This window comes from Hyperolius riggenbachi, chromosome 11 (assembly GCF_040937935.1).
Source record: "Hyperolius riggenbachi isolate aHypRig1 chromosome 11, aHypRig1.pri, whole genome shotgun sequence".
Lineage (NCBI taxonomy): Eukaryota > Metazoa > Chordata > Amphibia > Anura > Hyperoliidae > Hyperolius > Hyperolius riggenbachi.
The window spans coordinates 82,452,591-82,478,554 of record NC_090656.1 but is presented as its reverse complement, the minus strand read 5'-3'; the positions used below and the strand labels follow the sequence as shown (position 1 = coordinate 82,478,554).

At 43.6% G+C, this 25,964-nt stretch overlaps 1 protein-coding gene across 1 annotated transcript in view; it reads left to right on the top strand.

The window, feature by feature from the left end:
- The window catches only part of RCE1 (Ras converting CAAX endopeptidase 1), a 47,065-nt gene that overhangs the window by 9,663 nt on the left and 11,438 nt on the right, over window positions 1-25,964 (top strand). The window contains exons 3-7 of the mRNA XM_068260593.1: window positions 4,232-4,315; window positions 4,401-4,479; window positions 9,915-10,082; window positions 23,560-23,631; window positions 23,798-23,860. Of these exons, the coding sequence (XP_068116694.1) occupies window positions 4,232-4,315; window positions 4,401-4,479; window positions 9,915-10,082; window positions 23,560-23,631; window positions 23,798-23,860 (466 nt within the window). The remainder of the gene's footprint in view (window positions 1-4,231; window positions 4,316-4,400; window positions 4,480-9,914; window positions 10,083-23,559; window positions 23,632-23,797; window positions 23,861-25,964) is intronic.

Genomic DNA, 25,964 nt, shown 5'->3' with positions numbered 1-25,964 from the left:
CATGGAGACCAGCAGTGATCAGAAAGAAAAAAATTCTGTCACTGCGGTGGGGCGGGTGAGGGTTTGGCTCGGTGATCCGAAGCCCGCAGGGGGCAGATTAGGGCCTGATCTGATGCATAGGAGTGCTAGGGGGTGACAGGAGGTGATTGATGGGTGTCTCGGGTGTGATTAGAGGGGGGAATAGATGCAAGCAATGCACTGGGGAGGTGATGGGGGGGGGGGGGTCGTCTCAGGGCGATCCGAGGGTGTGGGTGGGTGATTAGGTGCCCGCAAAGGGGCAGATGAGGGTCTGATCTGATGGGTAGCAGTGACGGGGTGATTGATGGGTGATCAGGGTGTGGTTAGAGGGGAGAATGGATGCAAGAAATGCACTGGCGAGGTGATCAGGGCTGGGGTCTGAGGGCATTCTGAGGGTGTGGGCGGGTGATTGGGTGCCCGCAAGGGGCAGATGAGGGTCTGATCTGATGGGTAGTGGTGACGGGGTGATAGGTGATCAGTAGGTGATTACAGCGGAGAATATATGCAAGCAATGCACTGGCAAATTGATAAGGGGAGGGGGTCTGAGGGAAATCTGAGGGTGTGGGCGGGTGATTGGGTTCCCGCAAGGGGCAGGTTGGGGTCTGATCTGATGGGTGTTAGTGACAGGGGGTGATTGATGGGTGATTGACAGGTGATTAGGGGGGAGAATAGATGTACACAGGGGTGGGGGGTCTGGGGAGGATATGAGGGTGTGTGTGGGGGGGTGATCAGGAGCCCCCAGGGGGCAGTTTAGGACCTAACCTATAAAATAGCGCTGACAGATAGTGACAGGGAGTGATTGATTGGTGATTAGGGGGGGTGATTGGGTGCAAACATGGGGCGGGGGGGGGGGGTCTGAGGAGTGCTGTGGGCGATCAGAGGGCGGGGGGGGGGGGGCAGATCTGTGTGTGTGCAGACAGTGAGGGCTGCAGCCTGCCCTGGTGGTCCCTCGATCACTGGGACCACCAGGGCAGGAGGCAGCCTGTATAATACGCTTTGTATACATTACAAAGAGTATTATACGCTTCCTATGCGGCGATCGTCGGGTTAACAACCCGCCGGCGCTTCCGATTGGCCGGCGGGTTGACGGTGCGGGTGGGCGGAGCCTATTGCCGGAGGATGCGCGCGACCCCCCCGCCAGCAGCCACATGACGAGCCACTGCCGATGGGCGTATTGCGGTCGTTTGGGCCCAGCCTTTGCCGCCGTCCATCGGCTGTAGGCGGTCGTTATGTGGTTAAGACGAAGGCCCATATGCAATTCCCTTTTTCACCTGAGTTTTCTCCTAGGTGATATTTTTAAACTTGTCAAAATCCCTTTTAAGCCACTAAAAAGCAAGAAAATACTCAAAATTATTTTGATGGTCCTTTTTCACCTACTTTTTAGTACTTTCTTTAGTTGAAAAGTTCTGGAAAGTTATTTTAAATCGAAGATGAAAAATTCTCTCCTAGGAGAAAACTCAGGTGAAAAAGTGACTTGCATATGGGCCAAGGTGTTTTATATTTTGCTTTTCTCCTAGCAGACTCCAAGCACCAGAGCACCAGAGCTGTAGCCACTAGGGTGGGCTCAGTAAGCAGTATCAGTGTTAGGGAGTCTAGCCCAAGGACTCCTTTTTGAATAGGTGCTGTCTTATTGATGAGGAAGAGCCAAGATTTGAACCCAGGTCTTCTGCATCAGACTTGAGCTCAGCCATTTTAACATAATCAGGAACGTAAGATTAGCTGCATGCTGGGGCTTTGCATTACAGAAGAGGAAGGTAATTTCTGGAAAACGTTGCAGTATTCAAAACACACGCGATGCGTATTGTGAAGTATACAGTACATGCAATGTAGGCTTCTCTGCAACTGTAAGGGCCCGTTCACACTGCATGCGTTTCCATATGCGTTTTGGAAACGCGTGCGGGGGGGCCGACACGCAGGACATCAGACATTGCATAGAGTGCAATGTCTGATGTTCACACAGCATGCGTTCCGGACCTGTGCGGTCCGGGAACGCATGCTGCACGCAGATTTTACAAAAACGCGCGGCTGTCCCATTCACTTTTCAGTGATGGGATCAGCCACGCAACGCATACGAACGCGGATGGCGTGCGTTCGTACGCGTTGCGGTCCGCATGCGTTGCGGTCCGCACTTTGTAGTCTGAACGGGCCCTAAGCCTGCACGTTGTTTGGTAATACACTGCATGCCTCGCGATATGCTTCACTCCAATGTGAACGCACAATTACTGTATAATAAAATTGCATTGGCTATGCAATTTTCTTGTCATAGGCAATGTGTTTGTGTGAAAGTAGCCTATTACTTACAAGAGTGTTTAACTGAATAGCTCCATTCAAAAGCGTGGTCGGATAGAATTGTACTGCAATTATCAGGCATCTTATGATAAAACCTAAGTAAAGAAAACAGTTCCTAGTAATAATGCGCAATTGCATTTAGGCTTGGTCACGACTTTCTGTTTTGTTTTGTTTTTTTTGTAACTGCAGATACAGATTCTCAAGAATGTCACTTCCTGAAAGTAATACGAAGTACTAGCTCTTTGCACTTTAGCCTCAGTCCTTATCATACATCTGCAGGGCAGAGAGGAATCAGAACTTCTGTTGTTAGTTATGGAAAATCTTGAAATCAGACAATCGGCACAAGGAAAATGGCTCCCTTACTATTGAAAGAAAAAGTTAGCAAAAACTGCTTCAGGATTCCTGCCATTTCATATTCCCCTTATTGTAAAACTCCACTATTGCCAGGAAACAGGGCCTGATGCAGGAAAGTGCAGGGAGCAATTTTACTCTTACTTGCACCGGCGGTTAACCCATTAGTTGCATGTGTGTTACTGCAGTAACTTGCGCATTGCTATGGTAACGTGCGTTACACAGCAACATGCACGTTAACAGCTGGTGCTCCCCCTTCACTAGTAATGGTATAATTGCAGTTCACTCCCTGCGCATGGCAGCTTTACCATACTTTAGTGCATCCGGTCCACAATGGCCTCAATTCACTAAGCTTTATCAAACACTTTACCAAACTTTTGATAATTTATCTCATGGGTAAAATCGAATTTTGAATTCACTAAGATGTTATAGATTTATCAAATGTTTTATCAATAAAACATTCAATAAATCTATAACACCTTTGTGAATTCAAAATTAGATTTTAACCATGAAGTAAATTATCAAACAATCGGTAAAGTGTTTGATAAAGCTTAGTGAATTGAGGCCAATGTCTTAATCTAAGCTTTGTACTATCTGGGTTATTATTGTCAGTCCTCTTCTGTATGTAACGTGCACATTGCTATGGTAACACAGTTGCTCTGCAGGGTCCGATCTGACTTTTCAATGAGAACTAAAATCTAAATAAAAAACAAAAAAAAGTTCCCAGCAGCTAATTACCCCTGCAGTAGTACCAGTAAGTTCATGGCAATCTGTACTCACACAGGATTGTTATGATCTTGGAGCCTCAGCAGATGACAGCACTGGAACGGAGAGATGCCACCTCTGCCTTTTTCTCTTTGAACTGACGTTGAAGCCTTCTTTAAGGTTGCTGTAGAATAGTAGTGGAATTGTGGCTTGTCTGGGCAGGTTGGAACTGCCAAATGTTGGAGACACTGAAGTGACTTGAATGGTTCAACTGGTGCTTCCACAAAAGTTAAGAAAAGAATGTATTATTTGCATACATCTAGATTTGTGAAGAGAACCATTATTACAGTCCTATTGGTGGGAAACAGCAGTACCCTGTTGTTGTTTCACGTCAGTCTTAAAGAGACTCTGTAACAAATTTTTCAGCCTTAGTTCTTCTATCCTATAAGTTCCTATGCCTGTTCTAATGTGCCCTGGCTTACTGCAGCCTTTCCTAATTGCACTGTCTCTGTAATAAATTTTATCTCCTTTCCTCTGTCATGTCTGTCGGGCTAAGGCTTGAATGTGTGGAATGTGCAGGGCTGCCTGTGATTGGATAGAAGTGATACACACCCTCTGCAGGCCCCCTGCACACTCTGTATGACTCACACACTCTGTTTATGTGAGCCTATCACAAGCTGGTTAGTTTGTTTGTAAACACTGCCTAAAACTGTTAATTACAAGCCAGGATTGCAGCAGAGAGTGGCAGAAACAGCACAGAGGGGCACAGGAGAAAATAAGGAATAGAATGGTATGCTTTTTATTGTAAGAATATTAGAGTACAGATTCTCTTTAAATTATTGTTACAGATACCTTTTTCTATTTCCAGACAGATGCAGCCATCTTTTCCCTTATGGGCTTTCGACTGGAGGGGATACTAACCGCTATAGTGTTGCCTTTGTTACTCACTATGGTAAGTCTGCAGCATTACCAGTGCATTATTATACATTTCAGTAGAAGTAGAATGTCTGTAATATAATTTAAGTTTTCCCTTTTAGATATTATTCCTTGGCCCTCTTGTCCAGCTCTCTCTGGATTGTCCGTGGGATTTCATTGATGACTTGAAAGTTGCATTCGGTAAGCTGTTTTTCTAATGTATGGCAGATTTAACATCTTGGAATTCACAGTTTCCAACTGAATTTGTAAATGTGCTGAGGTTGATATAGCTCTCGCCTCACCTTGTTACCCTGATGATCGTGGCTCCACTCTACCAAGCACGGTCCCAGCCTCGCATTGCCTCTAGCATCAGGTCCAGCCTTGATAATGCGATCATGCCGAGCCTGGTACTTTTAGCAGTAAAGACTGGTGTGAAGAGACGATGGTCGCTGGAACTAGCGGAGATGAATCATAGTTTCTGCTTCCAGCTTGTGAGGACTAGACACCAGGGAAATAAATGGAGGACCACTAGACACCAGTGGAAATGTTTAGGAGACCACAAAACACCAAGGAAAATGTATAAGGGGCTACTAGACAACAGGGCAAATTTATATGGAACCACTATACATCAGAGAAATAAGTGGATGACCACTAGACCCCAGGGAAAACATTTAAGGGACCTCTAGACCGCTAGGGAAATGTATGGGGGGGCACTAGTAGAGATGGCCCAGCCTAGGAGAACTCATGGAGAAGCATGTGATCAGCTGATAGATTTGTAAGGCTCTGATTTGATGGTCATGATCATGTTAAACCAGGAAGTCATCACAGCAAATCAGAGGCTTACAAATCTATCAGCTGATCAACCTGATCACATGCTTCTCCATAAGTTTCCTAGGCTGTGCCATCTCTAGCCACTATACCACCAGGGAGGCATATGGAAAGAGGGAGGGAATTAAAATATATATTAAATCACTTAGGAGTAAACCTGAGAGGAAAGTATTTTCACTTACCTGGGACTTCCTCTAGCCCCCTATAGTCAGTCCGCTCGCTCGCTGTCCTCCTGGTCCTCACATAGCTGGGAGCGTTCTGAGCCTGCGCAGAACGCTACGGGAGCGCGACCTCGCCAGGACGGCTGCTGCAACGGAGGGGACACTGGCAGAGAGGGGAGCTGTGGCAAGGGACACAAGCCCCAGGTAAGTAGATCTGTTTTTTTTCGTGAAATGCCTGATATTTCCTTTAAAAGGGTTTATCTGTCAGACTTGAAAAAGCTAAACAGGTTCTTTTACGTGTAAACATGCGTAATTATATCACGAGTTTAAAATTCACTTGGGTCGAAAAAAATAAATTTGATATATTGCATTGAGCTTAGTGTTTATAGTTTAGTAAACATTATACTGTACTACACATGCATTTTCTACAGTTGTATTGGGAATCCACTAAGAACGTTGTGTAAATAAGTTTGTCTATTGCCCTAACACCTGGTTCAGATATTGATAAAGAATGTGTTTATAGAAGAAGATTCTGCTCAATCCACCTGTCGTATGTTAAATGCACATTACTCTCAGATGAGTTACAATATCCAAAGAGATGTATACACCTGCCTTGTAGTGTCCGTGGAATTTGCCTCAGTTTTGTTTGTGTTCTGTTAGGCCGACTTAGTCCCAATTTTTTTTTCTAACTCTACATTAACATTAAAGTGGTGGAGGGTGTTAATTGGTGTCCGTTGCCAATCGTGTGTGTCCTTTTTTTTTTTTTTTTTTTTTTTTTTTTTTTGCTGTGCTTTCAATAAAAGTGGGCAAAAAAAGAAACTGACCGCAGAAAGCTTAAAAGATGAAGGTTTGGGTTGAACTTCAGAGTAACAAAACTACTGCTTACGTCCCAACTGGTGTTAAGAGGACCTATGTACACACTTCATGTACACAACTGCAAATCCACGTGAGACTCTCTCTAAAAGTAATCAAATTCGCTGAACTTACGACCATTGTCGGTCTCCTCACCAATAACGATGAGAAGGAGTACCGCCACCAGGTCGAAGGTGTCTGTCACTGGTGCAGAGAGAACTGATTGGTCCTAAACACAGCGAAAACCGTGGAGATTGTTGATTTCAGGAGATGTGCCTCCACCCAGCCTCCAATCTACATCGATGGCAAGGAGGTGGAAAGGGTCCCCAGCGTCCGCCTTCTGGGCACAACCATCTCCAATGACCTGAGGTGGAAGGCCAACACTGCCTCCACACAGAGGAAAGCCCAACAGCGACTGTTCTTTCTCCGCCAACTAAAAAAGTTTGGTATGGCCCAAAAACTTCTGACAAACTTCTACTCCGCTACAATAGAATCTGTCCTATGCTCTTCCATCCTGGTTTGGTACGCCAGCTCCTCTGCCAGCGACAGACTCAAACTGCAGAGGGTCATCAGATCAGCGGAGAGGATCATCGGGAGATCCCTTCCCTCACTGGACCTCCTTTACCACTCCAGGCTGTACTCCAGAGCATTAAAGATCACCAGAGATCCCTCACACCCAGGCCATTGCTTCTTTAGTCAGCTACCCTCGAGCCGGAGGCTCCGGTTCCGGTCCATCTTCACCAAGACCTCAAGGCATAAAAAGTTTCTTTCCCTCGGCTGTCAACCTTCTGAACTCTCTCCACGTAACTGCCCATCCCCACAGCACAACACCATGTCTGCACTGAGGCACTCTGCACGTGGATAGACGGCGCCCTAGCTCAAGCTGACTTTTGGGGGTGTTTTTTCTGTGTTGTAACTATGTTATGTTCCTTTCTGACTGCTTGACTTGTCCTGTATCTGTATCTATATCCATATCCTGTATCAGTACCCTGTACGTGCCAAGACCAATTCCAGGCACGACCCAGTCGTGCTTGGTGATTAATAAAGATCCTGATTCTAACTTCATCTAGACCCCTACCAGAGCTGTTACTGTTAGCATAACTTTTTGCACTCCACCTGCGTACTAGGTAGTCAGAAAAGGAAGCCCCATGGATCTTCCCTTTGTCTTTCTTGTACCAGCTGAGCTGCCCTATTACTATTAAAGTTTTTTTTTAATATGTGCTTATGCTTTTACTCTTATTGCTACTTGATGAAAACAATAAATATTACATCCGGGCACACCTCCCCCTCCCCTTTTGTTTAAACTTGAAGGTTAATGATTGTCTGTAGTTGGATAGCCAGCAGGGGAGTGTGTCAGCTTCCTAGCTAATAGTTATTTGGTTTATTCCCAAATGCAGATGCTATCTTCATTTTGATTTATTATGGATGAGGTTTTACAGCAATTAGGTGCCTTGTACTCTTTCAACCAACATGGAAAATGGAGGCATCAGAGTCATTGTACCATAGACTAAGTGGGAATCCTAGAACTTATGTACCGACTTCCACAGCCCTGTGTTCCCCCTCTGTTTATATGCTATTGTTTGGGTCATCCCCACATGCTGCTGTTAGGATTTGGTATAGTGGGCAGCATTCCTGCAGAGTACACTGCATTTGCACAGAGATAAATGCAGAATCCGACACCTTCCTTTCCTCTGTTCAGGGAAAACTGACATTGTTGTGCTATATAGAAGTACTATACCATAGGGTTTAATGAATCCTAAATTCCAGCCATTGGGTTTGCTTTGTGCTGTTGCTGTCTGCCAGCTGCAGTGTTTTTTTGCTGCCCTGTTGACCTCATTCAGTCTCTTTGTGAGTTATAATCCTCAGCAAGGTTCAGTGATGGCAGAGGACACGTGGGCGGGCAGCAGCTGAACAAGGGGAACAATATGACATTACCTCACCATCACTCTCCACATGGGTGTGCATGAGTAATGTGCATGGGTAAGTAGTGGCAGGACCAACAGTAGAAAATAAAGGCTCCTTTTGGTTTATTGTTTTCCTTTGTGGAACAAATAGAGGGGTTTATATTCAAGGACCGGTATGTACAGCAATACAAAAGAGCAGCTACTATAAGATTTTCAAAGCTTGCTGGTGCAGTCTGTTGACCCCCCCCCCCCCCTCCCCCTTGTTGCCAGTCAGCATTAGTGTTGCTGCAGCTGGCTGAGCATTCCTTGTACTCTATTCATACCCATGCAACTAGTGGGGGTGTATTTCAGACTGGGTGAGAGCAGGCAGCTGTTGGTTGATAAGGATCAATTATCTATTTCTTTATTTTTTTCTATTTAAACTGGAAATGATGGACTGCTAAATGCATTTAAAGGGATACTGTAGGGGGGTCAGGGGAAAATGAGTTGAACTTACCCGGGTCTTCTAACGGTCCCCCGCAGACATCCTGTGTTGGCACAGCCACTCACCGATGCTCCGGCCCCGCCTCCGTTTTTTTACTTCTGGAATTTCAGACTTTAAAGTCTGAAAACCACTGCGCCTGCGTTGCCGTGTCCTCGATCCTGCTGATGTCACCAAAAGTGCACAGCGCAGGCCCAGTATGGTCTGTGTCTGCGCAGTACACTCCTGGTGACATCAGCAGGAGTGAGGACATGGCAACACAGGCGCAGTGGTTTTCAGACTTTAAAGTCAGAAATTCCAGAAGTGAACTGGAGGTGGGGCCGGAGCATCGGTGAGTGGCTGCACCAACACAGGATGTCTGCGGGGGACCATTAGATGCCCCGGGTAAGTTCAACTCATTTTCCCCCCCCTCCCCCCCAGCCCGGTACCTGAACTGACTAGTAGCATTTTGCAGTACTGTATGGTCGCTTTAAAGTGTACCTGAGGCGATATGTGGACTGATTAGATAAGCATGTGTATGTACAGTACAAAATGTATTAATAACCAGGCTGTTTTACTTGCTTTATTTTGCTGCCTGAAAGAGTTAATTTCTAGGCATAGAAGTGACAGCTTCTTGTTGGTACCTTGTCAGGGAATGTAGTAAACATCACATATAAGTTGTATTCTGCCAGGAAAATTTTTATGGCTGTAATCTGCTTGAGAGCAGGGCGAGATTAAATTAAAAAAAAAAGGTCAATCGTTCATAGTTTAGGGACACTACAAGACTTCTGCTGAGCACAGAAAACAAAACATTAAATCTACTTTGTAAATGTTTAAATCTAAAATAAATCCATGGGATATATATAAAAAGTCATTTTTAGGAGTCTGAGGATAAATACAATTATTTATCTCATCTGTTTTTTTTTGTTTTTTTTCTATGGGTTCATTTCAAACTGAGCTGAGCACCATTTTTAGAACCCTGGTCCCCTCAATAGCACATTAAATATGCTTACCAACAATGTGGCCCATTAAAAAAAAATCTCTTAACTCTTCTTTTTACATTTTAAAATTTAGCAGAGGGCTTTATTAGCCTACTTACATGGCCTGACTGACCTCAGCAGTTTCAGGCAGATAAGGACTGATGTAATTATTTTAATGCACACATTAGCACAGAAACAAAAGCTTTCATCAGCAGGGGGAGTGGGTAGATAATACACTGCTTCAAAGATTGTACAGAAGTCACAGATGCTATCTTGACATCTTCCCTTGGATAAATAATGGGCAACTTTAAGGGGGGGGGGGGGGGGAAACATGGCAGCTCCTATAGCTATTAGAAACCAGGGGAAAAAAGTAGTGCTTGGTTCACTTTCATTTTGAGATGTATAACACGTGTACTACAGATTGTGACTTAATTTTATTTGAAAACGACAGATCCCAGGTTTTGGATGCTCTGTGTGACTGACATGCGGTGGCTTCGTAACCAGGTGATTGCGCCTCTCACAGAGGAGTTGGTATTCCGGGCCTGCATGCTTCCTATGTTAGTACCGTGTACTAGTCCAGGAACAGCCATCTTTACATGTCCATTATTCTTTGGCATTGGTGAGTATTGCATGACTGAGTTATTCTTCATAAATGTGCTCAGTATGGCTCGGATACACTACATTTTTATCATCATGCCCTTTCTGGTTGTTGGGTAATGTCTTTCATCATCTAATAAGCAGAAAACAAGGGTTTCAAACTCTGTTAAAGGTGTAAATGTGTTTTCTCATAACTTAAGAGTTATAAATTACCCAGCAAGCAAAACAAATGTCTGTCCAGAGGTTTCCTGGATCCTCCGACAGCCACCATCTGGTCCCTCTATAGCCTTTTAACAAAATAGTGAAATAAGTTTATTTGTTGTTGAAATTGCTACTGAAAGTGTGTATGAAATGAAGCTCAAAGTGTAACTGTACTTGTAAAGTTATCTGAAATGGCCAGCAGACAAGTGAACGGGTGATCCGAAAAGCTGCGACTTGTTTACATCCAGTGCCACCGCTCCCTCTGGATACTAGGTGGCACTTTAGTTTGTTTGAATGGAAATTCTGTCCTCTTTCCACTTCACGCTAAGGACCTGGCTGATGGGATCACAGTCTCCAGTATCAGTGGGTGCTGTGGAGGCGGGAAATGATATTGGGGGGAAGCGCGGGTTTTAAAAAGTGATGGATATGGCATCCTCCTCATCCCTTTTACTGCTTGGTCACTTTAAGTTTATTAGCTTAATTTTGTTCTCTTTACCCCACCCCCCTCCCCCCTCTCATACGTTTGTGCATTTAACCAGAAACAACAGCTAATTCTAAATACCGTCTTAAATACCTTTTTTGGTTTTCATTCAGGGGAACATGTGTTTATCTATGTGCAACAGACTTCCTGTACTTAACTTCACTTAGAGACCATGAAGGCTGATAACTATAGAACTAGGTGATGTCACAAGACCATAATGAACTTCTCAAGTATTGTACGTTTTCAAAGTCTTTTGGCTCTTTTGTAAATAGCTTTTTTTTTTTTTTATCTTAGACTTTGATTATGTATTTTATAATGTACATACACACTGCCCATGCTATTGTGTTCACTGCTGCTAGTGCCAGAAAGAGCACTTCTGCACTTTACACTCCCAGGCAGTGTTTCCTCCAGCAATCAGCACAGTGTGTGTTGTGTGCAATTATCCTGTGCTGTAGCCAAAACATGCACATTTTCTATGAAGAAAATATATTGTCCTGATGAGTACAAATAACAGTTTTCTCACAGTCCTTAAAGAGAACCAATAGCAAGAATGGTATGGCAAACACCATCTGTATTTATTTTGAAATCCAAAATAAGAACATTTTAACATGTCCCTAATCTACAGCAAATTTTTATTTCAAAGCGGCCCCATACCTACTGTATATTATTCCACTTACTTTCCTGGTCACATAATCAGTTTTCTTGTTTTTTTTAATCAAGTAATGTAAATCATGTAATGTGCATCTGCTTGAGGCGAGGTTCACGCTTGTGGCGTGCAGCTACCTGCACGCCCCACATGTCTCTCTGTCATAAGGGGTGTGGTTAGACTAAATGGGTGTTTTTTTTTTTTTGTTGTTTTTTTTTTTTTTTTTTTTTTTTTTTTTTTTTTTACAGTAGGTGATGCATTCAGTGTGCAGGTAAAAGGCAATACTGGCATAAGGTGTTTTGGCTTCTTTTTGTTTGTTTTCCTTCTTCCCTCATGTGGAAATTGCATTAAATGTGAACCAAGCCATTAATTATCATGGGTTGTCAGATTTAATGCAAATTGGCATGCAGAGAAATTGCGCACAATCCTCTTTTGGGACCTGATCCCTGCTGCAACATCGCTGGGTTTCACACATGCAAAGTCAGCTGTATAGTTCACGACATGCTCAGTTGCTATGCCAGTAGGCGAAGGGACGCCAGAGGGACTTGTGCATGCTGGTGGGTAGGGGAGCAGTGGGAATAAAATGATGACAGTCAATCGGCCAAGTTGATCTGCCTGGCAGATCACTTGTGGGGTGGGGGCTACCTTATACACGCCTGATTATCGGCGGAGGCGGTTGTTATCGGCCACCTCTGCCAACTTTAATCACGCATTTATACGTAGCTTAACCACTTCAGCCTAACTGAACGAAATTTTTCGTCCAGTTAGGCTGCGCGCCCTCCCGCGGGTCCCCCCGTGCGCGCTACCGCTATCGGCCGTTAGCCCAGCGAACGGGATTATAGATCCCTTTCACTGATCGGATCCCCCCGGAGAAAAGCCGACAGCATCTCTCCAGACGCTGCAGCTTTTCTGCTTTCCAAAAAGTTCCCCTGCTTCAATCTTCTTCCTGGGAGCGAGCTCGATCGCTCCCAGGACTATTTGACTGTGGCCAAATAGTAAATTACACCCACATACATTTACATTACACAAATACACTTTTTTACATTAAAAAATAACTGTTTACCTCCCACACCAAAAATTACCCACATACAATTTTTAATTAAAAAAAACAAAATAAAAAAATTACAATAATAAAAAAAAAAAAAAAACATAAATGGTTACCTAAGGGTCTGAACCTTATAAATATGCATGTCAAAGTAGTGTATTAATATATTTTTTTTAAATTATGGGCTTGTAAATAGTGATGGACGCAAATTGAAAAATGCACCTTTACTTCCAAATAAAATATCGGCGCCATATGTGATAGGGAGATAATTTCAATGGTGTAATAAGGCCCGGTTCACATTAGCGGTCGCCGTCCGGAATCGCCATGCCGGAGCTGGACGGCAATGCGGAACGGACGGAACGGACGCACGGCATAGCAATGAAAGTCTATGCGTCCGTTCACATGCGTCCGGACCGAATCCGGACTCCGGCGTAAGACCCAACATGCGCTATTTTTTGGTCCGGCTCCTCCGGCTGACGTATCTGGAGCGGAGCCGGACTGTTGCATCCGGCCAATAGAAACCAATGAGAAACGGAGAGCGCACAACACACTGGCTATAAAAACCGGACGTTCTACCCCACTTCCTATGCGTATTGTAGCGGCGATTTTGGATGGGGACACATGGGCAAGCATTTTGGAGTGGAGCAGCAGTGACTTTTAACGTGCTGGAGATGTTGGCAGTATGTCGGAGGTGGAGGTGAGTTCTAAACAGCGGAGGGCCTGATTCCACAGGTCCACCTTCTGCTGACCTCCCAGACCCCAACATTTTTATTTTATTTCTACTCTCTTTTGCCAAACGGATCCGGATCGCATCCTGATGTACACCTGATGCAACCTGACCGGATCGGATCCGGATCAGAACCGTACGGTTCCGATCCGGATCCGGTCAGGTCATCCGGTCCGTTTGGCAGAGAACCGCAAGTGTGAACGGGGCCTAAGCAGGACAAATTGGCAAATAAAGTACATGGGTTTTAATTATGGTAGCATGTATGAATATCAAGCTATAATGGCCAAAAGCTGAGAAATATTTTTTTCCATTTCTTTCTTAGTATTCCTGTTAAAATTGATTTAGAATAAATTAATTTTCAGCAAAATGTATCACCCACAGAAAGCCTAATTGGTGGCGGAAAAAACAAGATATAGATCCATTCATTGTGCCGAGTAGTGATAAAGTTATTGGCAAATGAATGGGAGGTGAATGTTGCTCAGATGCAAAAAAATTTCAACCCTGTAGGCTAAAGTGGTTAAAGGATACCCGAGGTGACGTGTGACATGAGATAGACATGTGTATGTACAGTGCCAAGCACACAAATAACTGTTATTCCTTTTTTCTCTCTCTGCCTGAAAGAGTTAAACATCAGGTATGTAATTGGCAGTTACTCTATGGGTCAGGACTGACTCCGACTACAGTGTGACCCTCACTGATAAGAAATTACAACTATAAAACACTTTACTGGCAGAAAGTGGCTTTTGAGAACAGGAAAGAGATAAAAAGGCTCAATAGTTCATAGATTCTAGCTCCTGGCATACTTCAATGACCGTGTCATTGAGCAAAAACAATAAAACAGTAAAAACTTGAAAAGTAGATTTAAGTATAAAATAAGTGTGGAATATCTTACAAAGTCATTTTTAGGAGACAGAAGATTGATACAATTGTTTTCATTTTGTTTTTCACCTCGGGTGTCCTTTAAGGCAGTTAATGGGGTAGGTTTTTTTCTAGCTGCAGCACAGTCCCAAGAATGATCTCTGAATGGTTTTCTAAGTTCTGGCTCCTAAATAACCACACATCCATTCTTCAGATATTCATCCGATCAGGCTTTTCATCCGATCAGGCTTTTCATCCGATCAGGCTTTCCAGTGTAAGTACAGCAAGTACAACAAATCCAACACCACTGTGTTAATTTCAGCAGCCAGCAGGTACTGCTGGTGGGCTTTGAAGTGAAATCCCATTTTTGTTGAGTGGAAACAGAAATTAATTCCGCTGTACATTGCAAGGACTTTAACATTTGACTAGCTTGTTTACCATGTCATCTGTGTATTAATCCCACTCTTGGCAAACAGTATCTAAACACAAAATGCCAGATATTTGCAATGCTGCAGCAGCCTAAACGCACCCACTAGTGATGCAATCTTGATTGTACAATGTTTCCAAATATATGTAGTAAAATTGGTGAATATACCTTGAATGGTAGTCCCTCATATTACATAGAAGTGGTAAGATTGTACAATCAAGATTGTATCATTAGTGGTCACCTTTCCAGAAGTTAAAACAAGAAGTTTTGTGTCCGGATGATACCATTTTTTTTTATTACAGAAGTTATTAAATCTGAAGCCTTTTATCCAAACATAGAAAACATGTTTTGGCTGTTCAGCTTCAATCTCTTTAGTTTACATAGAGAACATTACTACAGAATAAGCCAAAGGCAGGTAAGATAACTTTATAGCGAATAAGGAGTAGATAGACTGGTTTTTAATTGTATGTTATGCCAGACTGTAGTTATCAGGTAAACTCCCTTCATACCAGATACACTTGTTTATTTGTTGCCTGAAAGTGACTCTGTGTCAAACTTAACACAGCATTTATTACGCCTGTATTGTACTTAGTCTTGCCATTCTCCTTTTTGATAGTGTAAAGTTTTGCGTTGTCTTTTCTCACTTAAAGGAATACTATCGCTTCACATATTTTTTTTCAATTGACACAGGAATTGTTTGGGAAGTGCTGCTAAGTACTGGTGTATACATTTTAGTAGCAACTTCTTTACTGTTTACTGTTATCAATATACATTCAAACTTTACTGACGCCAAAACTGATGGCTGACTGAGCCATGAGGAGAGGGGAAATTCCCCTCACACTTGATCAGTTAACTCTATGTGTAGCTCTGTGTGTGACAGAGAAGAGAGCTCCCAACAGCTGCAGCTCCTGTGTCCTGTGTTTCTGACTGAAGTGTCTGAAGAGAGCAGAGGAAATGTAACTAATTGTCACAGCTTTTCATACTGTTTTTGCTTTCAGAGTTTGATATGTTTGATATTTGCTTTCTGTAGTCTGATATGCAACTCTGGCTGTGCATTGAAGCAGACACCCCTTCTGCAATTGATTTGCCCCAATATAGCTAAATCCTACCCTCAATAAATTACAGCTTTTGCCTCTGATATATAACATGAAAAGTAGAAAAATGTTTACACAGCTACTTAGACATTGTTTGCACACTGTTATTTTAGAACACTTGGGTATCGATAGTATTCCTTTAAACGGAACCTGAAAAGTGGTTACATTTATAGCCTTTTACTTACCTGGGGCTTCTTCCAGCCCCCTGTACTCCGCAAGGTCCCTTGGCATCCTCCCAGTCGCCTCTGTTCTCCCACTTGTGGCTCCATTACCTGTATGATCTGAACGTGAGTTGTGGCGACTGCGCATGCGCAGCTCTATGGGCTCTCCGTCTTGATCACCCTCCCATTGCAGGACCATTCTGTGCATGTGTGGTTCATTCTTTCGAGAATCGTGCATGTGCAGAATGATCCCGAGACGGGAGCGTGATTGTGATGGGCGCTTGAACAGAGAGCCGTCCACGTGTAGCTGCCATGACCCGCCTTTGGATCGTACAGGTAACGGAGCCACCAGCGGAAGAACGGAGGAGACTCTGAGGGTGTCGAGAGACCTCATGGACTGCAGGGGGTGTGAAGAAGCCCCAGGTGAACGGCTATAGATTTAAAGTGGAACTGACATGTAAGAAAAAAAAAAGTTTAAATTACCTGGGGCTTCTGCCAGCCCCGTGCAGCCTTCCTGTCCCGCACCGGTCATCCATGATCCTCTGTTCTCCCGCCGCCAGCTACTTTTGGTATTGTTGTACCGTCAACTTCTAAGTCAACAGCAAGCCACAACGTTATAAGTTGACGGTAACAAAACTAGCTGGCGGCGAGAGAACGGATTATCGTGGAGGACCGGCGCGGGTCAGTAAGGCTGCACGGGGCTGGCAGAAGCCCCAGATAAGTGAAACACTTTGGTTCTGAGATGTTTGACATTTCTGGTCCGCTTTAACCACAATTCAAGTGACCTTTTACAAACACAAATTCCTTCCAGCACCTTTTCTTGTTACAGCTTCATCTGAGTACACAACTTCACACACTGAACACCAGCACAGAGATAAGGGCTTACCAGATACTTCCCAGAGCAAGATTTTGAAGTGTACCTAAGGTGACATGAATAGTATAACCCTGTCTAAAAAGGCATTACAGTCATAAAACTCTTGCCTGTAAGAGAACAGCTCCTGAGTGCAGTGGGTACATAAAGATGGTCAATAGTTAATATATTTTAGCTCTGGGACACTGAAAGAGTGTGCTAGGACAAGACCTCTCCATTTTATCAGTATAATAGTATACAGTGTGTCCCCTTCCAGAATATGGTGGTAGCTTATATGTAAATAAAAGCAACATTTATTAACCTGCTTGGCGGTAACCCCGAACGTACCCGCGCAGGAGGTTTTCTCCGGCCCTGCTCGGCCGATTTGTTTTTTTTTTCTTTTGCTGCACGCAGCTAGCACTTTGCTAGCTGCGTCAGCACACCGATCGCCCGCGCTCGATCGCCGCTATCCGTCGCACCGCACCCCCCCAGACCCCGTGCGCTGCCTGGCCAATCAGTGCCAGGCAGCGCTGAGGGGTGAATCGGGACTCCCAATGACGTCGGTGATGCCGGTGACGTCATCCCGCCCCATCGCCATGGCGACGGGGGAAGCCCTCCAGGAAATCCCGTTCTTTGAAAAGGGATTTCCTGATCGGAGATCGCCGAAGGTGATTGAAGCGGGGGGATGCCGCTGAGCAGCGGCTATCATGTAGCGAGCCCTGGGCTCGCTACATGATATAAGAAAAAAAAAAAACTGCTGCGCTGCCTCCTGGCGGAATATTTTAGACCGCCAGGAGGGTTAAAGTATATTTAGTTAGGTTCAAATATTTAATTTCAGTATGACCAAAATAAAATTAATTATTGAAAGGGCAACTGAAGCGAGAAGAATATGGAGGCTGCCATATTTATTTCCTTTTATACAATGCCAGCTCTATTGATCTATTTGGCTGCAGTAGTGTCTGAATAATAGCATTAGCAAGCATGCAGCTAATCTTGGCAGATCTGACAATAATGTCAGAAACACCTGATCTGCTGCATGCTTGTTCAGGGTCTATGGCTAAAAAGTATTAGAGGCAGAGGATCAGCAGGATAGCCAGGCAACTGGTATTGCTTAAATGACTTCCATGGCGAAATTAAAAAAAAGTGTTACTCACCTGGGGCTTCTTCCAACCCAGAGCAGCAGTCTCAGTCCCTTGTCATATTGTGCGTACTGCAGTAGTCGTGCACAGGCGCAGTATGCGTCAGATGACGTGGATGTGCAGACGCAGTAGAGCCGAACCCGCCGGTGGGTCGCCATCATTGCAGATGGCCAGCGGGGATACCGAAGAGGATCGGAGCTTTGGCAAAGGGACTGAGACTGCTGCTCGGGTCTGGAAGAAGCCCCAGGTGAGTAAAACATAGATTTGTAATTTCACCTCAGAAGTCCTTTAAAAGGAAATTAATATTGCAGCCTCCATATCGCTCTCACTTCAATTACCCTTTAAGTAAGCCCTCGCTCAGCAGGTCCTCTTGGCATGGACCTAAGGCCTGTAGGATCAGTACTGAATCAACAAAGTGCTGCCTTTACTTCTGATCCCCTGAGAAAGCAAATGAGAAACTGGTTGGGCTGAGTGGGGACAGTTTGTTGGGGCAGTACTGATCCTATAGACCTTTTCACTTTTCAAGTCTACATTATGTGGATCTGCTATGTTAGTACTTAATTTTATGACTCCATAAAACCCTACCCACCCCCATAGCCATTAATTCAGCTGCTTGTCCTGCCTCCTTGGAGGCAAGCTGCTTGTATTTTATTCATGGCTTTTAATTGATAGGCTGCAGGGGTCCTCAGACTTGTATGGCATATTCCCTGTGTTGAACCAAAGCTTTATTGCAAGCAAGAAAAATTAGCATCTCACTGACCCTCTATAACCTCTGCTTTAGTCCTTCATGAGGTCTTGTATTGGGAAATTGCAGCACTTATTAAGGTGGATCCGAGGTGAAAAACTAACAAGTAACTTGTCTATATATCTTATCTAAAATTTACATAGTTTGCACAGCAAATCTAGCTGCAAACAGCTTCAACTGTATATGATTTTCTTCCTGTGATACAATGACCGCAGCCATGTTCTGCTTGTCACATTACACAGGCAAGCTGATAGCATCTCCAGCCCTCAGCTCAATCCCCTCTCCTCCTCCCTTCTCCCCTCTGCCTCCGAAATGTATGGCTAGTAACACCTCCTGCCCAGACTGAGCTCCCATAAGCCCTTACTACATTGCTCTAAGAGTGCCAAGGCACAAAAGGAGCTGTGTGCGAGGCTTGTTTAGTTTATAGGGAATTTACGGTAAGTATTAAAACAAACAAAGTATTTGGCTTGAGGAATGTCTTATAAACTATGAAAGGAACAAAACTATGCAGTGAGTAAAAGTTTATCTCTGATCCACTTTAAAGAGAATCTGTATTGTTAAAATCACACAAAAGTAAACATACCAGTGCGTTAGGGGACATCTCCTATTACCCTCTGTCACAATTTCGCCGCTCCCCGCCGCATTAAAAGTGGTTAAAAACAGTTTTTAAAAGTTTGTTTATAAACAAACAAAATGGCCACCAAAACAGGAAGTAGGTTGATGTACAGTATGTCCACACATAGAAAATACATCCATACACAAGCAGGCTGTATACAGCCTTCCTTTTGAATCTCAAGAGATCATTTGTGTGTTTCTTTCCCCCTGCATCTCTCATGCACTGAAGTTTCAGGCTGCTCTTTTCTTCCTGCAAACAGCTTTGCCCTCGTCTGTAATTCCTCACTATGTGAAAGCCCAGCCAGCTCAGAGGACGATTTATCCAGCTTGTAAAAGATAAGAGAGAAGAGAGAAGCTGCTCTAATCTAAATAACACACAGGCAGTGTGCAGAGAGGGGCCTGGAAGGGGGAGTTCATAGCAGAACCACAACACTGAAGAATTTGGCAGCCTTCCAGACACAGGCTGACAAGTCTGACAAGAGAGAGATAAGTTGATTTATTACAGAGACTGTGATAGTACAAAGTGCTGCAGTAAGCCAGAACACATTAGAATAGCTTTTGGAACTTGTAGGATGATAAAAAACAGGATGCAATTTTTGTTACGGAGTCTCTTTAAAGTTAGTACCAGTGGATAGTTATCCATAGAAATGTGTACACCTTTATGGTGTACACATACACGGGTAGCGAAGCATCAGATAAGCAAGCAGTCTGCTACATGCTTGAATGGTTTTAGGAACCTGCAATTGTTCAATACAGGGGTTCTGATTTTTCTTGTGTTTTTACTTAGTCAAATTTGACATAACAAGGTATTGATTTGCATCAACCTGTGCATAATTGCATGCATTATGCAGCTGTATAGAGCAGGTTGGAATGTAGGGAGAAGCTGTAATGTCTAACGTGCTTACAGTGCTTTATGCTGCTGATCAACATTCACTGAGATTTGGTATTCGCCTCCAGGCTTTGAGCACACCATACTCCTTCACCAGGAAGTAATTCCCTTGTGTTCATAGAGTACACATTTCATAACCACGTCCTAAATTGCAGGGGCACAAACCAACTGTGTAAGTCCTTGACAGAGAGTGCTTTTACAATGCATAAAGGGAAAATAGAGAATCCCCCATGGGGAGATGGACTAGTCCAAAACCTGTCCATAAAAGTTTCAGAACTTTCAGATTTATAATACCTTCAGTGAGAACTACTTAGGAAAGAAGTATTTTTACAGTGCAATTTATTTTGAGTTAGAACCCCTTTTATAGTAAACTCCAAGGTATCAGAAATATAATTGCTAAAAACACTCCTTCATAAGGGCCAGTTTTCAATAGGAACCACAGCTGTCTCCGAATTGTTCGTCTTCCTGCTGTGAAGACGCAGCCCGAATCGCTAAGCCATACAATGAGAAATCTGCAGCATCCTGTCCAGACACGTAACAGCGCATGATCTGGATGGCAAGTCGTTGGCCACATAGCATTTCCCTGTGGGACTTGCCAGTGTGGAAACGCAGATTCAGACCAAATTTGGCCTTAATGGAAACGGGCCTAAAAGGAGGACTTGCTGTGCTGCTCTGCTTTACATAGACTTGGCATGTGGACTTGTGTTGCAGCTGCACAGGGCTTCACAGCACTATACTGTATATTGTGCAATGTGACCTGTGTCTGCAGAACCAGCTGAAAATGCAAACAAGTCTCCCCATTCACCTGCACACAGAACTTAATTATAGTTTATGTGGATTTTAATGGCAATTAGTCTAAACTGTTTCTACAACACAACCCCTGAAAACTAGGGTAAATGCTCTGTGCCACTCCCAACAGGTCTACAGGAAAGCCTCTGTCTCTAATTGTCAGTGATAAATAAGATTAGTTTTGCATCTTTGCAAATACACGTTAAGCCACCGCAGTGTGACAATCCTTTTTAAAACTTTGGAAACCAGTACTGCAGTTGCTTGCTGCAGAACAATTCTCTGTGACTGCTTTGCATAGTTCAACCATTTTAGCCTCAGCTACAGTATATCTACATCCTCTGTGACTACAGGCAAGCACGATCGGGTGCGCTCCTGTGCATGCCCCCGCTACTATCTACTACAGCACTAATTGGTGAAATCGAATATATAAGTTGATAACATTAAGCTTTCTGCATAATTTTTACGATTAAAAATATCGTGAACGCGGCGGCAGCCGCAAGACCACTCCTCGCCAATTGGCGTGAAGTCCTGGGACGGGTTTTTGCAGGAGATCGCGCTCACCAATGCGTGCGCATCTCCGCTTGAATGTGCTTTATGCTGCACATTCAAGCTCCGTTCTGTCATCAGTCTCCCTGCACTCTCCCAGCACGAGTAACTTGTGATCACGAGTCGGGTAACGAGTGCATTGGCAATCGAAATACGATCACGATTGCCAATTACAACCTCGTGATCGGCAAAAACGACTCGTGATCAGGAGTTACTCGCGATCGCAAGGTCATGATGAGCAACCCTGATGGCTCCCAATGAAAGTCTAGTTTGTCATTTAGGTGTCATAAATGGGGATACATTTATTGTTGATTAAAAAGGCACATGGCTAAAATATCAAAGCTGGTCTTTAACCAGTTCACCCCCAAGGGTTTTTATCCTAACGGACCAGAGCAATTTTCAGTTGTCAGCGCTCCTCCCTTTTATTCCCTAATAACTTTATTACTACTTATCACAAGAAAATGATCTATACCTCGTTTTTTTCGCCACCAATTAGGCTTTCTGTGGATAGTACATTTTGCTAAGAATTTTTTTATTCTAAATGCATTTTAATGAGAAAAACAGAAAAAAAAAGAAAAAAAAATCATTATTTCTCAGTGTTCAGCCTTTATAGTTTTAAAATTAAACATTCTCCTGTGGATAAAACAAACACGTTTTATTTGCCCAGTGGTCCCGATAATTAAACCGTTTAGATTATGTCCCTACCACAATGTATGGCGACAGTATATTATTTTGAAATATAAGTGGTTATTTTTCTGTTTGTTCTGGCCATAATTACAAGCCCCTATGTAATAAATTAAAATTAATTTTCCCCCATAAAATATAGAATAAAAAAAGCTGAGTCCCTAAGGCAACTATTTATTTATTTTTTTTAAGCTGATTTTTTTTTTTTACAAGTGTTTTTTTTGGGGGGGAGGGTTGGAAGTGTAATTTTATTAATGATGTGTATATACTTGAAAATGTATGTATTTTGTAAGTGTAATATACTTTTTGGCCACAAGATGGCGCTGGTGAACACTCATAGGACGTGTTCACTTTTTTTTTTTTTTTTTTTACACACTTTATTAAACTGTTACATTTCCTGTTTATGTGAATGGACGCAGCCGCTGTTCGCGGTCACGTCCATTCACTCCAGGCACTGCGATTGGGTAGAGGACTGTTCAGTCCTCTTCCCCAATCGCCCAGCACGGGATCCCGACGGTAATGGCGGCGGTAGCGGCGGACACACGGCGGTAGCAGCGGCGGGAATGCGCGACGTATTAAAACGTCATGTTGCTGTTAATAGCGGTAAGCATGACGTTTTAATACGTTAGGATGGCGGTAAATGGTTAAAGGACACCTTAGTGCAAAATGTAAGAATGGGGGAACTGGCATGTGTAGTGGACACTCCTCATGCCCACCGCTCCCCCTGTTCTCTGTAACTCTGTTACCACATACTGATCCCCCGAACTTACTTCCTATTCGGGGTGGTCACGGCTGACTACGCATGCACACTGTCACAACTACGTAGGGCGTTTTTTAGTATGTGCTAAGGTATCCTTTAAGGGGGAAACGAAGTCTAGATGTGAAGTAGTTACATAGCCAGAGGGCCCCCAAAATAGGCAGCCCCCAGTATAGTTTGCTTCCCCAGTCTAGAGTATATACAGGTAGCTAGAAGTGACCCCCATTACCTATTGCCAGAGGGGCCCCAGTATAGGTTGCCACCCCTTACCAAGCATAGGCAGCCAGAGGGAGCCCTCAGTATTAGGTAGCATAATCCAGTATAGGCAGCATGCTAGAATGTTATCTAGAAGTAGCCCTGCCTCCTCCTCAACCCCTCCATGTAGGTAGCCTAATGTGACGTCCAAGCAGAGGAGAGAAGTAACTCGCCTCTCCATCCACAATTTACTTTCCTCCACAGCCACTGTCTCTTATTCCAGTGCCATCTTTTCATGTAACCAGCCGGCTTGTCATGACAAGAGACTGTGCTGTAGTCATGGAGACTAGAATAATGTCTGTAGAGGGTAGATTGCCAGTGGAGCCAAGAGGAGTGAGTTCTCTCCTCCGCTCATGCTACTCTGCACCTCAGGAGGCTCACTGCCAGCCATGGCACTGGTCCCCTCTTGGCTACGGGCTCTGTTGCCGTTGCTATGGAAATTCCTATGCCACTGGACAGAATTAAGAGCATCTAATTGATTATCTCTAGTGATAAGTTTGCTGACACGCTGGTCCTGGAATTAGGGTGAGTATTTTATTTAAATATTTACTTTCCTGTTCCCAAGTACATATATAATATTTATCTTTCAGCTCACTTCCATCATGTTATTGAGCAGCTAAGATTTCGACAGAGCACGGTTATGAGCATATTTCTGTCGGCTGGTATGTAATATTTATTTTACTCCTTTCACTTCATTAAAACTCTGCTTTCTTTATCTTTCCATTATTTTATTTTTTGTTTTTGTTTTGTTTTTTATTTCTCTTCCGTGGATCTCTTTTCTTAGTCAACTCAAGCATTTAGTTTTTGTTTTGTTTTTTTCTTTTATAGCCTTTCAGTTTTCATATACTGCAGTGTTTGGAGCTTACACAGCCTTTATCTTCATAAGAACAGGTGAGACTATTGTTAATAAACTACTGTGGGATATACTGCATTGTTTTGAACAAATGTACATTCCCCCCCCCCCCCCCCCCCCCGATTCTTGTAGCAGTCAGGATGGCCAATGAGCTGCACATAATGTCAAGTTTATGCAGCATGTAAATGGACAAATGAAATGCTGTAGCTGCATTTGATTGGCCATTTCTGAAGCTGCATAAAATGAATTCTCAGAATTCTTTGCATCTTACTGACTACCCCTGCTTGCCACTAGCAGTCTTCAAACTGAAGTACCCAATTATAGGTTAGCAAAAATCTATTAACCCTTCGCACACTCACATGCAAATGTTCACACAATTGCATTCACAGATTCACTCATCCAGGCACAACTGTTATCCCTACAGCTAAATTAAAAGCCAGGGTTTTAGTTCACAGAAGAATGCATTCTTATGCTTAATCACCTATACTGCGCAGAAGTACCCAGGTAAACATAGGTGTCCTAACTCTGGCCCTGTAACATGCATAGTGCAGACATGCAAACACATTCATTGCATCAAACCTATCAATGGATTAGGAGCACACATCCTAACTTCCTCTCCTGGGAAAGACAGTGCATCTTACCAATCGCACAAGGGAGCTAATGTTATGTGTCCATGTGCACAATGCGCATACACCAGCATAAGCTGTCTGCATGCTGACAAACATACAGGGGAAGGGGGAGTGCACTGAATTGGACCCTAGCCACAGGGGTCAATGATAAGAATAAACATACATATATCCAGGCACATCGCCTCTAGTTAGGACATTAAATAAATTATTAGGGAAAGGGAGGTGCTGAAGGGGGTGTGGCTAGAAAACAGCAAAAATCTATTAACCCTTCGCACACTCACATGCAAATGTTCACACAATTGCATTCACAGATTCACTCATCCAGGCACAACTGTTATCCCTACAGCTAAATTAAAAGCCAGGGTTTTAGTTCACAGAAGAATGCATTCTTATGCTTAATCACCTATACTGCGCAGAAGTACCCAGGTAAACATAGGTGTCCTAACTCTGGCCCTGTAACATGCATAGTGCAGACATGCAAACACATTCATTGCATCAAACCTATCAATGGATTAGGAGCACACATCCTAACTTCCTCTCCTGGGAAAGACAGTGCATCTTACCAATCGCACAAGGGAGCTAATGTTATGTGTCCATGTGCACAATGCGCATACACCAGCATAAGCTGTCTGCATGCTGACAAACATACAGGGGAAGGGGGAGTGCACTGAATTGGACCCTAGCCACAGGGGTCAATGATAAGAATAAACATACATATATCCAGGCACATCGCCTCTAGTTAGGACATTAAATAAATTATTAGGGAAAGGGAGGTGCTGAAGGGGGTGTGGCTAGAAAACAGCAAAAATCTATTAACCCTTCGCACACTCACATGCAAATGTTCACACAATTGCATTCACAGATTCACTCATCCAGGCACAACTGTTATCCCTACAGCTAAATTAAAAGCCAGGGTTTTAGTTCACAGAAGAATGCATTCTTATGCTTAATCACCTATACTGCGCAGAAGTACCCAGGTAAACATAGGTGTCCTAACTCTGGCCCTGTAACATGCATAGTGCAGACATGCAAACACATTCATTGCATCAAACCTATCAATGGATTAGGAGCACACATCCTAACTTCCTCTCCTGGGAAAGACAGTGCATCTTACCAATCGCACAAGGGAGCTAATGTTATGTGTCCATGTGCACAATGCGCATACACCAGCATAAGCTGTCTGCATGCTGACAAACATACAGGGGAAGGGGGAGTGCACTGAATTGGACCCTAGCCACAGGGGTCAATGATAAGAATAAACATACATATATCCAGGCACATCGCCTCTAGTTAGGACATTAAATAAATTATTAGGGAAAGGGAGGTGCTGAAGGGGGTGTGGCTAGAAAACAGCAAAAATCTATTAACCCTTCGCACACTCACATGCAAATGTTCACACAATTGCATTCACAGATTCACTCATCCAGGCACAACTGTTATCCCTACAGCTAAATTAAAAGCCAGGGTTTTAGTTCACAGAAGAATGCATTCTTATGCTTAATCACCTATACTG